Source organism: Numida meleagris, chromosome 12, assembly GCF_002078875.1.
Source record: "Numida meleagris isolate 19003 breed g44 Domestic line chromosome 12, NumMel1.0, whole genome shotgun sequence".
NCBI classification, from domain to species: domain Eukaryota; kingdom Metazoa; phylum Chordata; class Aves; order Galliformes; family Numididae; genus Numida; species Numida meleagris.
In genome coordinates this window covers 1,856,070-1,872,790 of record NC_034420.1, presented here as the reverse complement: position 1 = coordinate 1,872,790, position 16,721 = coordinate 1,856,070, and the positions used below count along the sequence as shown (strand labels likewise).

Below are 16,721 nucleotides of genomic sequence, written 5' to 3'. Positions count from 1 at the left end.
TCAGCTCTGCCCTCGCAAGCTCCACAATGCCACCTGGAAACAGGGATGAGCTCATCCCTCTCCCCAGTAGCTGCCAGCAGGACGCGTTTGTGTTTGCTGGAAGGAATGGGTCCATACCCAGCAGGGGCTCAGGAGGTGCTGCTGAGGGTCTCTGCACCCCAGCCACGCTCCCCATCCCACAGTGAGTTGCAGGTTGGTCCCTGGGCACTTCGAGGAGTTTCAGCGCAGCTGCTCCCTGCAGGCGCTGCTCCCACCCAGCAGCCAAACACCTGGGGACTGCCCAGCCCCTCCAGGAGGAGAGCTTTGCCACGGACCAGGGAGGAACACGTCTGCGGGAGCTCCTTGTTAAAACGTGTGCAGCACTTCACGATTTGCCCAATGGCAGGTAGGTTAAAGATGAACAAAAGAGCTGTGAGTTGCCTCGCCCCACCGAATTCCATCTTGCAGAAGGTCACGGTGTTAAAACAGTGGGGCTGGATGTTCAGGAGATGACAGCAAATGTTATGGCCAACAAACAGCGGTGGCATCAGACACCAAAGCGAGGGTAATTAGATCTCACGCTCCGGGGAGCACGGCGGGGAGGCAGCGAGGGATCCCCCAGCCCAACGGACAGCGCTGCACATTTGGCTGGGGGCTCTCGGAGCCGCTCACCACGCTGCGGAGCTCCGCTGCCGGCCACCGCCAGAGGCAGGACACAGGGCGCAGGGCGGGCTCTGGCAATTAGCTCCTTCCAAATGTCAGCTCCCGTGCTTGCTGCCCTCTGAGCTTGGTGCCTGCTGTGGCATCCCCACCTCTCCCCCCAGCAGAGCTGCAGCACCCAGCCTGTCCCGCGAGGCGGGGACGTGCACCCTTGTGAGCAATGAGGGCGAGACCACAGCGCTGGCACCAACCGGGCAGGGCCACTGGGTCGTGGCCCGGCCACCAGCACCACACTGGGGGCACGGGGTCATCAGATGCCCCCAGAATGGGTGCGGCACGGGTCTCACGCTCGCATGAGCGCTGCACTGGCAGCAACTACAAGGTGTGGGACCCTGCAGAGAGCTGCATCCCGAATGGCTTTACCCAGAGGTGATCCCTGCCTGCTCACCTTCTTCTTGACAGCCTGCGGTTGTTCTGTAGCCACAATGACCAGCAGCTTCTGCAGCGCTCCTCCTTCGATCGCTTCTACCTGGACTTTGGGGTTGCTGCAGAAAAAAACACAGAGGCATGTCTCACAAAGGGACAACGAGGGGGGTGAGGGGATGGCAATGCAGACGGGGACAGGCGTGCTGGGCCACTCGTGCCGTGCTGCTGTGCCCACGTCCTGCCCGTCTGCCTCCAGCAAGGAGCCCTCCCTCGCCCTTGCCTTGCAGCCACTGCTCCATTAATCCTCCCGCTCTGCACTGCCCCTGCTCCTTAATGGCCTCTGTCCCAGCACTCTCCTCCCCCTCGCTCGCCGTTGCCGTGTTGATTTACAGCCGTACTCCCCTGCTGCCGCGTGCCCACGCTGCGGCACCAGCCCTGCCCCAGCTTCACCTGCAGGAAGGACCCGCTGTCCCCAGGGCCTCTCCACCAGACTGCGCCTGGTCTGGCCACCCACACATCTCACACCGAGTGCTTCTCAAGGACTGGAGGAGGATGAGTGCATCCCTCTGGCTGGAAGAATGGGGCTGAAACTGCAGGGCCGGGTGTGAAAGGCTGCCCCAGCACAGACCCCACTTGCAGCACGCAGCGGGGCTGGCAGAGGCTGGGCTCTCTCTTTGGCAGGGCTCAGTCAGAGCACAGCACTCTGGCAGTCCCACACCCTGATCCCAGGTCTCACCGGCTCCAAGGGAGAGCTCCGGCACTTCAGCCTCTGCTCGGCTTTGAAGCAGCAACTGCACCGCATTGCACAGAGGTCAGCATCCCTGCTACAGCAAACACCCACAGCTCTCACTGCTGCAGAAAGCTGCAGAGCAGCGAGCGCCGAGAATCATACCAGAAATGAGACAGAGGCAGACAGGGTCATAAAAAAACAAAAACAGAGGATAAATGGACTTGGGTAGCGAGTAGCCTCAAATTTAACTGGTGGCTTGCTATTAGCTCACAAAAAGCAGCAAAACCCTCAGGTCTGTGCACTGCCCCCAGGCACACGCAGCCCCAGGCCCAGGGCAGCTCCACCACCGCTGCTCCCAGCTCCAGCAGTACCCACCAGTGAGATCCTGCACAGGGGCTGCCCACAGCATCCCAGCACCGCTCCGGCCTCAGCCACTTCTCCCACTTCCCCAGGGCAAAGATGGAAGTGCACAATGGTGGGACAGGTGAACGTCAGCTCTCGGAGCAGTCAGGATTGTGCTGCAGACCTGTCCGACACAGCCAGCGTGCCGAGTGGGACACGCACCCCTGCACACCATGGGGAAGGGAGAGCTCCCCCAGAGCTCCACCCCAGAGAGGTGGATGAATCCTGCATCGCCCTTCTCCCAGGTGAATGTTAGGCAGACACACTCAGGGCTTGTGACTGGGCTCCTGCGGGAGTACAGAGGCACAGAACCCAGACAGGCTCTGCTGCAAGCCAGGCAGCAGGAGGAAGGCTTTTTCCAGCTCTGTTTCCAGCAGTGACAGCTTTGGTCTCTACCTCTGTGTGTGTACAGCTGGGTTGTGTTTGCTTCTGCTCTGAGCTCTCCTGGTGCAATGGAGATGCAGGGGTTTGGGTTCTGCCCGGCATCTCATCCACGTGCTGCCAGGCACATCGTCACCGCTGCGGCTCCATTAGTGGCGAGGATGGGAACGAGAATGCTGCACTCCCTGACTCCAAGGAGGAGCTGGCAACTCTGACACTCAGAAGTACAACTTCTGATCCTAAAACCCCATCCATTCTCACATTAATGTCACTCCAGCAAGGGGGGCAGGGTGGCTGTGGAGCAAGCTTGCAGACAGGCACGTTCCGCAGCGCGGGGCACGGGAAGGAGCTCTCAGGCTGCAGAGCTCTTCGTGCCATTCAAAGAGAGCTGGGATATCGAAGTTCTTTTGTCACATCTATCTAAAATAAATAATAAAAAACTCCACAGCAAGGGATGTAACGGAAAAAACGCTATGCCTTTTAATGCTTGGCTGGTCACCCGGAGTATTAGATCTAATTAAAATCTCTGAACCATGGAGTTTTTGCCAAAGAGAACCTCTGGAGGCTAGGAAGCCTTCCTGGATGCTAGGTGTGCCGCTCACTTCTCAGCGTTTCTGTTGTTTAATGTCTCCACCATCAATTGTCCACTAACAAAAAGCTCATTTGAGGGTTCTGAAAATTCAGCACAGATCTGTACAAATTACGCTGTCAAGCCCAGGGAAAAGCAGCCCGAACAAAATAAATACAATGAGACAGACTGTGCACTGCTATCACGGAAAATTCAACCGGTGCTAATCTGTCACTAGATAAGGGGATGCTGGCATCAGCAGCAGAAGTGGCTGAAATGAAGCTGGGAGAGCGGGGCAGAGCCTGCACGCAGCCTGCAGTGAGCAGCCCCGGCTGCACGGGGACGGCAGAGGTGTGGGTGCAGGTGGGACCATGCAGCCTCGGGGCTGGCTGACCCAGCAGCTTCCCATCAGAAGCGAGGGACACGGCCAGCAGACCCTCTTGGTGGAGATCCCAGCTACCAGACCCTCTTCCCCAGGGCGCAGCCTCCGGTCTGTTCTCTTCTCTGCACCTGAACATCCCAACCCAGGCCAACTCCCCATCCTCTCGCAGCGAGCTCTGCAGATGGGCAGTGACTGGGTGCCACCAGACAAACAATATTTATGCTTCCCACTGCTGCCTCCTCCCCAGGCTCCTGGAGCTGTACCTTCGCCTAGCACCAATTTAATGCGCCATTTTATCAGCCCAGCACGTTTGTGCTCTCTGGCTGGAGGAGGGTGACTGTGCCCTTCGGCTGAGAAGGGAAAAACAGAAGCAGGGAAAGAAAGCGATAAGAAAACCTCTATCTGAGCCTGCCCGCTGCAGAAAGAAACACTCCATTCTCTGCCAGTTTATATTTCACTACGCTGGAGTCAGAACTTCCCACGAGGGGCCAGAAATTATTAGAGGCGAGGCCTGTTTGCCAAAACACCACGAGCCTCCACAGCACACGGAGAGGGGAGAAAAATTCATACAAGCGAGCGCAGGCACGCTGTGATCAGCGGTGCTGCAGCCTGCGACGGGGCAGCGAAGCTGGCACAGAGCTGGGGCTGAGCAGTCCTGCCCTGGGCGGGCACTGAAGGCCTCCCAGGAGCCTTCTAGCAGCATCGGGTCGGGCTGTTTGCTCCAAGCAGTCTTTTTCCTCCGACTAAAGCATCCTGCGGCAGCAGCAAGGCTGTAGGACGGGGATGGCCAGCCAGAGGGCCCACCAGCAGGCAGCACGGACGTGCTCCAGTGCAGCTACCAGCAGGCTGGGGGGGACTGCAAGGCCTGCACATTCACGTGGAACCAGCTCCTGTTTTGCTAAAGAACAGACATTAAGTGTGCTACCTGTTGAGGAACACCCTGACACCATCCTGACACCCGATCCTCGGACGACCCAAGGCACGTGTGCCCAAATTTCAAAGAGTCTGTCTGAAGTTTTTCCAGACTGCGCATTGGAAGGGCGTGGGAAGACTGAAAAGCAGCAGCACAGCCCCGAGGCAACAGCAGCTCTCCAGTTAGATGGGAGCTTGCAATACAGCAGCAAAATTAGATTTAAATTAAAAAAAAAAGAAAAGCCAAGCGGTGTGCAGGGGCTTGGGGACTTGGAAGCACAGAGCAGGGCAGGCAGGCAAACGCCCTCGTCTCTACCGCTCTGGCAAGGACACACACAGAATATTTATTTCTTGACCTGCTTATTGCCAAAGCGATGTACGAACCACACAGAGCATAAACCAGGCCCTAATAGGAAGGGCTGCCTCCCTGCCTGCTGGAGCCAGGCACAGCGAGGTGGTGATGGGGGCAGGCAGGGGAGCACGCGTGGGCGCCCAGCGGGGGCTGGGCACGTCCCCAAGCGCAGGCCTTGGTGGGAGCGTGGTGCGATGCAGGAGGGGTGCGATCACGGCCGGGCTGGGCAGCACTTAATGGGCCTCTTGTTTCTTCAGAACCAGCGGACTGTGATACCGTGTGGGAAATCAAAGCCAAGGATCAAAGCCTGTGAAGCAGCCTAAAAAATTTAGTGCAGTCTATTTAGCTTGTGCTGGAAGCCAAGGATCAGAAGCAGGCAGGGAAGTGGCGTGGCTTCGCTCTGCTAGCAAAGAGCACGACGGCACCCAACACTCGGCTCGCAGGACATGGGGCCTGCCATCCCAGGTGCCCTACACACAGCCCTGGGCCACGGGCAGTGCCAGTGCCTTCAGAGCTCTGCAGCTGGCCGGGAATTTGCAGGGCAATGGAAAAGGTAATTTCTGAGAGCACTGGAAACCCAACGCGACGCAAGCAGCATCACAGCAAAAAGGCCAACAATTCATCCCTGAGAGGGCGCTGGGTTTGGAGCTCCTGTAGGAATCATAATGTTACAGTTACTGACCAACAGCAGACACAGAAACAGAACTGCCCACTGCAATGTCAGTGACAAAGGTTTGACTGGGATTCAGTACTCGGAGCCTCACCCGCAGCTGTAAATCTGTGGTCTGAATAAGAACAGAAAGGAAAAGCTGGGTGATCAAGTGCTTGCTAGTACTTGTGCAGCTGAATTTTAAATTACAGCTTTAAGGAAGGAAAGCATAAAAACGGTCCAAGTGAGAAGTGCTGTATGCAAAGAGCACGGTCCCACATTGCATTCAAAGCACTGGCTACAGCGTGAAATATTCCCATCGGAAACGCCCATGTCACAGCCACAATGAGCTCAGCCACCGAAATGAAGCCCCACGCTCTCAAGTGCCCACTCCAGAAGTGGGACTGGCCCGGTCGTGCATCCCTGAAGCTCTTCCAAACTCGCAGCCCAGCCCAGCCCCGCTCCTTGCCTGCTGCACGTGGCAAGCTGCCATTGCTCCACATTGCACGTGGACGGCACCGACCCCACAGCTTCCCAGGTATGCAATGCACAGGCTGGTCACATCTCCTTCTGAATTTTGTGTCTGAGGAGACCTGAGACTCGTCAATGCAGATAATGGTGCAGCCCCCCCACCCCGCAGACCAGCCACCCGGCCCCGCCGCGGGATGCCAGCCCAGCAGGCTGCCTCTGCCGCAGCACAAAGCAAATGATGCTGACGCACAGAGGGGAGCGAATCTCTCACAAAAATACATATTTAGCACAGAGGCTTTCCGTGGCTGCAGAGTCTCACACTATGGAAAAAGAGACGAGACATTCGAAGGCACGGCGTGACATGTGCTGGGCAGTAAGACAGCCCCGAGCCCGGCGAGGCCACCCGAGGCAGCTCAGAGCTGAAAGGGGTAGGGACACACAGCACAGAGCCCAGCCCAGGTCTGCGCACAGCACACCTGCCCCAGAAAGCCTGCTCTCCGTGCAGCAACCCGAAACTGGGCCCAGCAGAAAGGCCTTCAGTGCTACGACCCAAGGAGACTCAAAAGCCCAGCAAAATGGAGCCCTAAGAAGCTGTGCCGATGAAAATACAGCGGAGAAGAAAGTGGGGTGAGGGGGGAAAACTTGACAAAAGGAAAACTAGGTTTCAGTCGGCAACACAATACAACAATTTCGTATGAAAGATGTGAAGCATAAAAGAGATGTTAGATGTTCAAAAGCACAGAATATAGGAGAGACATAAAAAAAAACCCTGAGAAGATGAAAATCTCCACTTCAATGCAATGCTGCCTTCTCACTTTCTACCAAGCCAGGCGCTCATCGCGGTAGCGGGGGAGCAGCAGCATCCCTGCGAGAGCAACGTGTCTCAACGTGACATAATGGATTACATAGATGCAAGCGTGGTTTTTAATGAGCAATTAGGTTATTGAGTATTTGTTGCTAAGAGGAGAAAAGAACTGCAGAGAATAAGTTGGAGCTGAGAGCGTGATTGTGGGGTTTTGATGGGCTAATGTGATACTTAAACCAAGGGAGCGTGATTCATGCCACAAAGGCAGAAATAGCACAGAAGAGTGCCTGGCAAAAGCTGGGGGAACCTTGGCTTGCTCTCTGCGTCCCAGATACCAGCCAGAGGCGCCCGAGCTCGTTAGGAGCCTTGCAGTGTCCCTGCTCAAGGCAGGACGGCCATCAAGTCCCATTTTCAGAAAAGGCCACCATGCCCAGGGCTGCCAGCACAGTGATGTTGGGTTGAGCTGGGGAGGGCTCTGCTTTCAGATATGCACTGGGAATGCAACCACCCAACGTGGGCCCTTCCAGTGAGTGAGCTGAGAAACCAGACCCAAGGAGCTCGAGCTCGAGGCAGAGCTGCTTCATGTGGTGCTCCCAGGATGGAGAGCCCCATGTGCCCAAGTGCTGGCCTCACAGAGGAGCCCGGAGCGGGCAGAGCCAGGCAGGGCGATGTTTTGGAACAGGAAACAATTAGACAAGCTGCAGTGCCATAATGTAGCATAACAGATGGATAATTAGATTTATACAAAGAGCTGTAAAACCAAGTCATTAAATAAAAAGATGGCACAGTGAATCGGAAAGCCCCCAGGACGCAGCAGCCCAGGTACAGGCAGCGGGCGGCGGAGCCAGAGCCCAGCACTCATCGGGGTCACCGCAAAGTGAGGAATGGCCCAGGGCAACTGCTCCAGAGAGGAGCAATGAGAACACAGCAACCAGGCCAGCAGCGAGGCAGAGCTGCAGCAAAGCAGTAAAACCCCTCTTGCTTCTCACCTCGCCGTGCAGCAGAGTAGAAAAGTGAATACCGGGTCTGGACAATAAAATCTTAGGTGCTGCAATAAAATCAGGCGCGGCAGGTTGTTCTGCTAAATGCTCACCAACAGCAAGACGATGCGCTGTATTTCTATCTGCGGGTATAAAAAGAACAGCTGGAGATGTCACGCAGCAGCAGAGCACGCCAGGCAGGACAGCCACACCTCGGCCCTGGGAGCTCCCCAGGACAGCCCTGAGCTGCTCTGCTCTGCAGGATGCTGCTCACAGGAGGCTCACACTGATACCAGCGCACGTGGAGCCCTCCAGAGCCTCAGGTGCAAGCTCTGCTTCCAGGAGTTTAATCAAAACTCCACGAACGATTTATGATGAAAAGCTTTCAGGTTCTCGGGGGCTATCAACTTCACAGTGTCAGCACAGAGCTGGAGGTGAAGCAGCACTGCAGACGTTTGCCCAGCTCGCCTGTCCTCCTGATGGTGAAGGATGGGCCGGGCCGCCTGCTGCAGAGTGCTCCGTGATTTAGGGATGGCCTGGGGGACTCACACCCCATCCGCAGCCACCAGGGACGGAGCCTGCTCCCTTCCAGAGCCGTGCTGGATTGCCTATCCCTGCTGGATTGCCTATCCCTGCTGGATTGCCTATCCCTGCTGAGTTACTGATGCTCCAGGTAGGGACGAGCAGGCGCTTCACAGTGCGTGGAGAAGGACAGCACAGGAACTCCCTCGGTGCTCAATCACCCACTCTGCTTTGAGGCGTAAATCAACCTTAGGGCTGTATATGCCATCGTATGAAACAATATGCAATTCTGAAAGGCTGTTATTGCACCATAGGTCAAATCTATCTCGTTGCCTAAGGATGGGTTTTGTTTCATCAGAGGCCGCACTAATAAAGAGCGAGTGTTTTTCTATGAGGGCAAAACTCATTTATTTCTATGTAATTTTAGCCATAGCCAACAAGAATTGTGTTGATTTCTTTTCAAAATCACAACACAGCAAGGAACAAGAACAATATTGCAAGATTAATGCTGTGTCCTTGAGTTCCTCCAGTGCTTTTCATCAGAGCCACTTCAAAGCCCTCCCTGATTTACGGACAGGGAAACCCGAGCGCAACCACAAGCGGCGGCAGCAGCTCCTGGCTATGGGCCCCGCGATGAGCAGCGCCTCCAGGCAGCTCTGCGTGCTGCCAGCCTCCAAACCTCTCCTGGCCTAGGGCTGGCAAACACAGGAGCACCCAGAAGCTCCCGCGTGGCTCTCTGCTCTGCTGAAGGCCCCGCAGCCAAGCCCTTCTGCAGCAGCACCCCGACAGACCCGCAGCGTCGCACTGCGTGCCTGGAATTGTGCTCTAAGTTACTCCGGCAGTCAAACAAAACCCATTCGCACACCTTAGGTAAAGCAAAACACTGCAAAACGTTGTCAGAGCACCACAAGGACCAAGGCTCGGGATCCCAGCGCTCCGCTTGTGATCCTGAGGGGCAGCGAGCGCCCGCAGAACGCATCAGGCCAATAATCCTGGGAGCCGTTAGGAGGCGGCCTGAGGCTCTGACCTCCAGTTGTTCTTCTGCTGATCTGTCTGCTCCCTCGTTTGAGCTGGTTTTTCTTTAAGACAAGTGCTAATAATAAAAGAAAGCATTTGCCTGCTCTGTCCCCGCTGGGCCGGCCCGAGGAGCGCGCGGGCACTCTGCAGCTCTTCCACGAGACACAAAGTGTGAGAACAGCGCTCGGCTCTGCCCTGCCAGCAGCAGCTCCGAGCGGCACTGTCCTGTTGTAACCCCGCCATCTGCTCCCTGCATTCCTCTGGTAACCGCAGAATGCAAACATGACATCGAGTAGCTCCTTCCACCCTCCCCTGCCCATCCTGCCCCCCGAGCGTCCCCACGTGCTGGCAGGGGCTGCTCCCACACCACGGGGAAGCGCTGATGGCAGGGGGAATCGCACCCGGTGCCGTCGTCATGTTTCCAGCTCTGGCTGTTCCCGGTCCCACGGGATTTAACAGAGTGCTATTAGAATAATTTGAAAGTGGAAAACGAGATTTGTTTCACTGAGTCATAATTCAAAGCCGAGACTCTGCTCCATTTACAAAAGCAAATCACCAGCTCGCAAATGCCACGCACAGAGAATTTCAGCTCCGAAAGAGAAGCCTGGGGAACACTTCCAGCGGGGAAAGCGGAGATGGAACTAAAAGCTGCATTTGCAAATCTCTGTTTTTTATTTTTTATAAACACAAAGTATGACCTGAGGAATACCAGGATTCCTGGATAAATCTCATGGGCTAATGCTCAGTCAGTTGACTTCCACGCGTTAGCAGGGGCAGGGTTAGCGTTAGGCGAGGCCCTTCCGTGCCAGGAGGCACCGGGCTCTGCGATGCTGCAGGGCCCATGGGCTCCTGAAGCCAGTTCCTGGGCGGGAAGCCCTCGAGGAAAATCTGGGAGTCACAGAAAGCACCAGTAATGCTTTCTGCTTTCTGATTCATCCCTCCTCCAACACCCACACGCTACGGCAGAGGAGGCTGGAACTGCTACATTTAGGATGACATTTAAAATCAAGGTTGTGCTGCTGATGGTCATTAAAAATCCAACAGCATTTTTCAGAAACAAGTGGGTACTCACATTGGTGTCCCTGCCAAATATCAGCACAGCAGTAATTTTTCTAGTAGCTTCAGTTCAAAGATAAAGGAAAATTGCACCCACATATAATTACTGTTATTATTGCTGTTGTTGTTTTTTAAACATTCACTATGCACCTTTATATTTTCTAAATGTAAAATAAAACAGAAATGTTTCCCCAAACCTTCCTAAGTGTTGGATTCATTCCACCTAATATTAGACACCTAAAATTAAGGTACCTAGTTTCAACGCGCTGCCTGGGCTCCCTCGGTGGCATGTTCCAATCTGAGTCTGTACATCCCTGGAGAAGCAAACTCTGCATTTCCAAGGAGCCTGCCCAGGCTAATTCAGAAAGGTGAGTCTGTAGTCAAAAGCTTTACGTTTGCTGTAATGGGATCTGTGTCCTTCATTTTTTTTACGTTACTGAGGAATCCAGTCACTGGAAGTGAGAGAAGTGGTGACCGGCCCCATGGCAGACGGGGCTGTCCTAGGCCCCTCTTACAGGGGATGATCTGTCTTCAGGAGCCGTCCCTCCCTGCTGCCTGGAGATGCAGCCTGCAGTTAGCTCAGGATACTCATGTAGGAAGGTTGAAGCTAAGCAACGTGGATCCCATCTTCAGAGAAAGGCCATGAGAAATTACTAGGAATCAAGCTTCCAAGGACTTTCAATGACCAAGCCAGCTAACAGAATATGTTAATAAAGCAATGAATATGCATGCATAAGAAACAAAGCCACAGCAGGTACCACAGCTGAACTGAATGCTCAGAAAGGGCAGGAGCAGGAGGCAAAGCGCTTTCAGAAGGGAATATTCTGCATAAAAGATGCAGTGGAATAAGACACTTACGCAAGAAGAGGGGAATTTCAGCAGTGTGTCCTACATCAGTGGGATGGAGAGAAGGGACACCTCAATGCAGAAAGCCAACGTACCAATTAAGTTTTCATGACCTTAAAGGCAAAGACTAAAAGCCCTCCTCCGCTCCAGTAGAGGAGGGAGCCAGCAGGCAGACTTGGCATGGAAAGGCCTGGAAGATCTCGAGATGAACGCTGTAGCAGAGAGCGGTTACACGGGTGCCAGAGGTGCGTTCTCCAGGACAGGAGGTAAGGGCTGAATCCCCGGGGCAGAAAAAGCACTCAAATCTGATGATGCCTGGATTCAGAAACAGTTTAAACAAGAGGAGGGAAAGAGGAAGGGGGGTTCCATTTATTCAGCACTCCAGTACTGTGGAAATACACATGGCACCTGTTGTGATGGTTGCTTCCCACCATCCGACGTCACTAGGAGGGGATGGGAAGGTGACACAGACAGGAGTTCACACATGTGCTGTGAAGGCACATTAGGAGAGAATACTTGCCAGCGCATAAAGCCCCAGTTGATCACAGCCTAGTAAACAAATCTGGGTTTGCATTTCCATCTGTCCTTTGTAGGTCACAGGAGGAGAGAGGAGAGCAGCTGCCCCGCAGCGCGCTCAGCCACGGTGCATGCCCGGCTCTGCCTGCCTGCAGGGCTGCGGGAGGCGGCACTGACCCGCAGGAGCTGCACGTGCTCAAGGGAAACCACTCTGGGGACTGAGGGCTCTTCCCCGGTGCCTCCTGCACAGACAGAGCTCCCTGGGACAGTGTCAGAGTCCGTGGCACAGGGCAGGTGGAGGACATCCCGTACCAGCACCATCAGCTCAGCACAGCACAGTCGCATCGATTCCAGCCCAGTATCACAGGGGAAGCTGCGCCAGCCTCAAGCTGGGCATGCAAACTCAGCGAGGTGAGGAGCTGCCTGCCCTGCACCGATGACGAATAACACGAGTGCATCCCCCTCCCCTGGTCATCCCCTGAAGAATGAAGTCTGGCCTCCTTCCCAAGCAGAGCTGCTGCTGCTTCCTGCAGGCAATATCCCTTATGGCCACGCACCTCCTGCAGCTCCTGCGCTCACTCTGCTCGCCCAGCACCAAGGGCAGCAGCTCGCCATCAGCCCCAGGAGGACCTGCACAGCTCCACCCTGTCCTGTGCCACGCTGGCTGGCTCTTACTCCAGAGCTGCTGGTACCGAGTGCTACCGGCACAGCAGGACGGGATGTCCCACCCAGCCCTGGAGGCAAGCCAACACACCGACCCATCTCCCTGCTTCCACCCCTTGTGCAAAGGCAAGGAAAAAAATCTCAATTTGATCTCAACTGATCGATGTCAAATTCAGCAGTGGGTCTCGGCTGCTCTTCGCCCCCAGGAGGGATCCCTTGACAGTCAGAGAGAAGCTAATTATCACATTGGGAAATAGCACTTTGCTTTTAAGTCCATCTTGCAGAACCACTGCTTAACTCAAATTCCTTCTTTTTTGTGTGCTCTCTTTGTAATTTCCCCAATTCCAGCACAAATCTTCCAGTGCGTTTGCCACGGGATAAATGTAGGCAAGCTCCCGGTCCCCAGATGTGGCTCCGTGTCCACATCCTTCATGCTGTGCAGGGACAGTACGTGTCACGTAATGCCTGTGACAATCTGCGGCCCTTATTTATGCCAAAGGACCTCCACGTCCCATGGCACGAATCTGGGGACGTACAACTAACTGGGGACACACTTCTTGTTCTTCAAATGTAGGCCACAAAGCCACTTTAGTTCTGCTTTTGCTTGTAAATCAGAGGCTTACATATGTAATTGGCCTAAACCGTAAGAGCAAACAACAGCAGTGGTAACACGGTGCCAGCAATTATTCATGCCTATAATAAACGCCTGTACAATTCAAAGCCAGCCTTTAAAAACCTGGCTCCTAACTGCACGTATGAGAAAGACAAAAAGCTCATTTGTGGGGCATGGCCAGCGGAGATTTTCATATCCGGGGAGAGGCTGAGGGGGTAAGGATTTTCTTTTTCCATTAGAATTAGAATCCTTTAGAAATATTGCTCATATCTACACTTAGGTCATGGGTTCTTTTGGCTCAATTTCGGAGTTTTGGAGCGAACCCAGCAATGTGCACAGAGGACGCGTCTGCCCTCCATATTAACAGAGATCGCTGGGAAGGAGCACAGCTGATCCCCATCCCTCAGCACGCAGGAAGCGGAGTCTGTTGTCGCATGCCCATCGCCGTGCTGAGCCAGCAGCCGGCCCGCAGATGAGATGCCATCGGCTGCAGATGACATACAACCCCAGCCCAGCACCGCTGGCCAACAAGCACGCAGTGCTGCGCTGCAAGAGCAGGCATGCTGACCCGGTGCCACAGGCAGGTCCCTGAGTTAATGATGGCATTCCCGCTGATAAATCACCCGTTCGTGCTGAGCCAACAGCACCCGGCTCACTCTGTGCTCCTCCACCAGCAGCAGGGCACGCATTGAGGGAGTGAAGGTTGGAAGCTGTTAACAGATCGCTCCTTTTCACCCACGTATTTCTCACTCACAAGATCAGAGCAAGCCCTATAAAGCACACTGCTGGAAAGCAGTAACGTTCCACGCTGGCAAAGACCCATTGGCAACAGGAGTCTGCCCACGGCGCGGTCCTCGCCAGCCCAGGGGTCAGCAAGCTGCTGAGATCCTACCAACCCTAGTCACAGAACCATAGAATATCCTGAGCTGGAAGGGACCCATAAGGACCATGAAGTCCAACTCCTGAATCATGTCAGCAATTAAAAAGGCTGGGAGGTGTTGCAGTGCAAGCTGGGCGAGGATGCTCTGTGAGTGCTGGAGCAGACACGCAGCAATGCCTCAGGTGTCCCGGATCACTGCATGGTGGCACACGTCACCTATCATGCAGTGCTACAGATGTCCTTCCACACACATCCCACTGGCCAAGGGCTGGTGGATCCAGCAGCTCTGCTGCCCTCACACTCAGCGCCTCGCTCCCCCCGTACCCAGCAGGCAGCAATAGATCGCTCCCCTCCAGCACCAACCTGCAGCCCAACAGCTCAGGGCAGGGGCCTTCACCTTGCTTTGGGTTTCTGGGGGGAGAAGGGCTGAGGTCCTGATGAGCTTCCTTAAAAACAAATCCTGTTTCATATCTTCCTTTGGCAGCTCAGTTTTTTTCCCTGCTTGAAGCAGTAGCTGAGCATGAATGGGAAGAGCCTTGTAAGGACTGCTGTCCCTCTCTCTACTATGTAAAGCTTCCCCCTTCAGAAATGTTCTGTAACTACTGACTTTGAGTACCTTCCGAAGGCAACCACATTCATCATAGCTCAGAAGGGACCTTTTGGCCTAATCCTCACTAGAAAAACTGCCAAAATGATCCTCCCATCTCACAATTAACAGTGACAGAGACTTTGCGATACTGGGCTATGCGGTGCTGCTATGACAACAGGAACGGGAGCCTTGTTAAGGGTCTCATCTAGAGGGATAACGAGCAATCACGGCTCACAGAGAAGACAGAAATCAATGAGAGCTGTTGGTATCGCAACATCTCCCAGCTCAGGCTGGGTATTTGGTGAGCCCGGAAGGTTGACTCGCATTGTTACGGCATAGCCACCACGAGTACAACTTCTGAGGACAGGCAGATTCCTGGGGAGTACGGATGAATATTCATGAAGGAACTCAGTTTGGGAGAGGAAATGAATCAAGTGTGACAAATGCTGCCTATTAGGAAAAGAGGGTGGTGTCTATTTTTAGTGGAGTTAAGCAAACATTAAAGCTCACTCTCTAAGAACTCCAAATAATACCACTTGCTGGCTCTGCCTCCCCATCGCCAGGGAAGAATTTAGCAGCACAGCCAAAACCTGCTCGCCTGAACAGAAGTTTTCTGATTTAGCCCCCGTATGTGTTTTATAAAAATAAAAGTTTTAATCTCTAATCTGCATAGGAAGACGTGACAGTTTCCACCAGGGCTTTTTTCCCCCTCTGCAGCATCAGAAGGCTCGAAGGAACCTTTTTAAGACGGAAGAAAACGCTGCATTCAAATCTCCGAAAAGAGCACTCACGCGGAGCTGTAATCACTTCAGATGCACAGAATTATCAGGAGGAGAAAATTCATCTCACTTAGAATCAAGACCCAATTTGAGGCAGAAAGGAAGAGGCTTGGTTTGCCACCGTGCCAAGCACTCAGACTTTTCACTGAAGTCAAAGAAGCTCCAGCTGCTCAGAGCCATTGAAAATCATGCCCAGAATCACTAGTGAAACTTATTTGCAGAGATGACAGCAGGCTGATAAGGATGTTGACTATTCCAAATAGGCACACATTATTTTATATTTTTAGAGATACTTAGCCCAGCTATTATTATTATTAAGCAGAGGTGGAGTATTTACTGCCTCCTTCTCAGAAATCTGTGAAAATGCTGCCTTTCAGCTGGCTCTTCTTTTCTTCTTTTTAATATTAGAGTTTCCTCTTACTTTTCAGACTTATAGAATGTTCAGTAAGATAAGACAACAGAAAGAGAACATTGCCAGATAAAAATAACATGATTCCCACAAAGAAATTTGAAAGGCTTTGATCTCATAACGTAAGCTGCTCCCAACCTGAGGTTAAGACCAGAACATTTGGAGAGGTCTTCTCAGTGCTGTCCTAACAGCAAATGCTCAGAAGATGCCCTGGGCAAGAGGACAGCACAAAGCAGGGGTAAGGGCCCAGGCTCAGGTCCAATGCCATTAGCTCAGCTGGTTCCCACACCATCCATCACCATGCAGGCAAGGACCAACTCCCCCAAGTCAAAACACCTCATTTCTTACCAACTCCTCCAGCTGCAACGCCACGTGGCATTTGTCACATCACTTGCAGAACTTCCATCATGGTCTTAAAGATGGCTCACAAAGCAGCAGCTCTGAAATTCAACCTGTCACGAACTTGTACCTGATATCTGCCTGCAGCACTTGCTGCCACCACACATGAAGAGTGGCACCCCCTGGCCACGTTCCCCAGCCTGCCTGCCTTCCCATCCCTTCCTTGCCTGGGAAAGACAAGAAAACTTCTTCAAAAGAAATGGAGCACCTCATGCAATCGAGTCCTCCTGAAACTCAAAGAAGTGACTCAGTTGATCAAGGTACTTTCCTTACCTTAATTTTGCTGCCTAGCAACAAAGGGAGGATCTACGGGAAGGTGGTTAGTGCTGAATCTACCCGGAATGAAAGCAGTTTCTGGAGTCCAAGTGAAAGCTCGGAGATTTGGGCTGGATGGGCTTTTGAAAGAAGGGTTATTTGCATCCCAGGGAACAAGGAACGAGCAGAAAGATGCAGTCTTACTGAGGGCAGCCAGGCACCGGGACCTCTGTTTGCCATGCACATAAATGGTGTGAAGCACATCTGTGACTCTGGGACAAGAGGTTGTGCCTCCTCCTGCCCGGCCGCTCCTGACTGACTACCCCCGCGCTTCCTCTAGCTTGCAGGTGATGAGTTCCCCTTTCACTTGGAAGGGAATGCGCCCACCGCTGATGATGCATGGCTTGTTACCATCTGCACTGGGGCAATCCACATCCCCAGGACAGAGCACTCAGCTGGGTTCCACGAGACCAGCGACCA

The 16,721-nt window shown here is 53.8% G+C and overlaps 1 protein-coding gene across 3 annotated transcripts in view; it reads right to left on the bottom strand.

The window, feature by feature from the left end:
- The window catches only part of SIL1 (SIL1 nucleotide exchange factor), a 92,112-nt gene that overhangs the window by 2,773 nt on the left and 72,618 nt on the right, over nucleotides 1–16,721 (bottom strand). For all 3 annotated transcript variants that reach the window (XM_021410933.1, XM_021410934.1, XM_021410935.1), the window contains one exon: nucleotides 1,088–1,184. In XM_021410933.1, coding sequence (XP_021266608.1) covers nucleotides 1,088–1,184 — 97 coding nt within the window. The remainder of the gene's footprint in view (nucleotides 1–1,087; nucleotides 1,185–16,721) is intronic.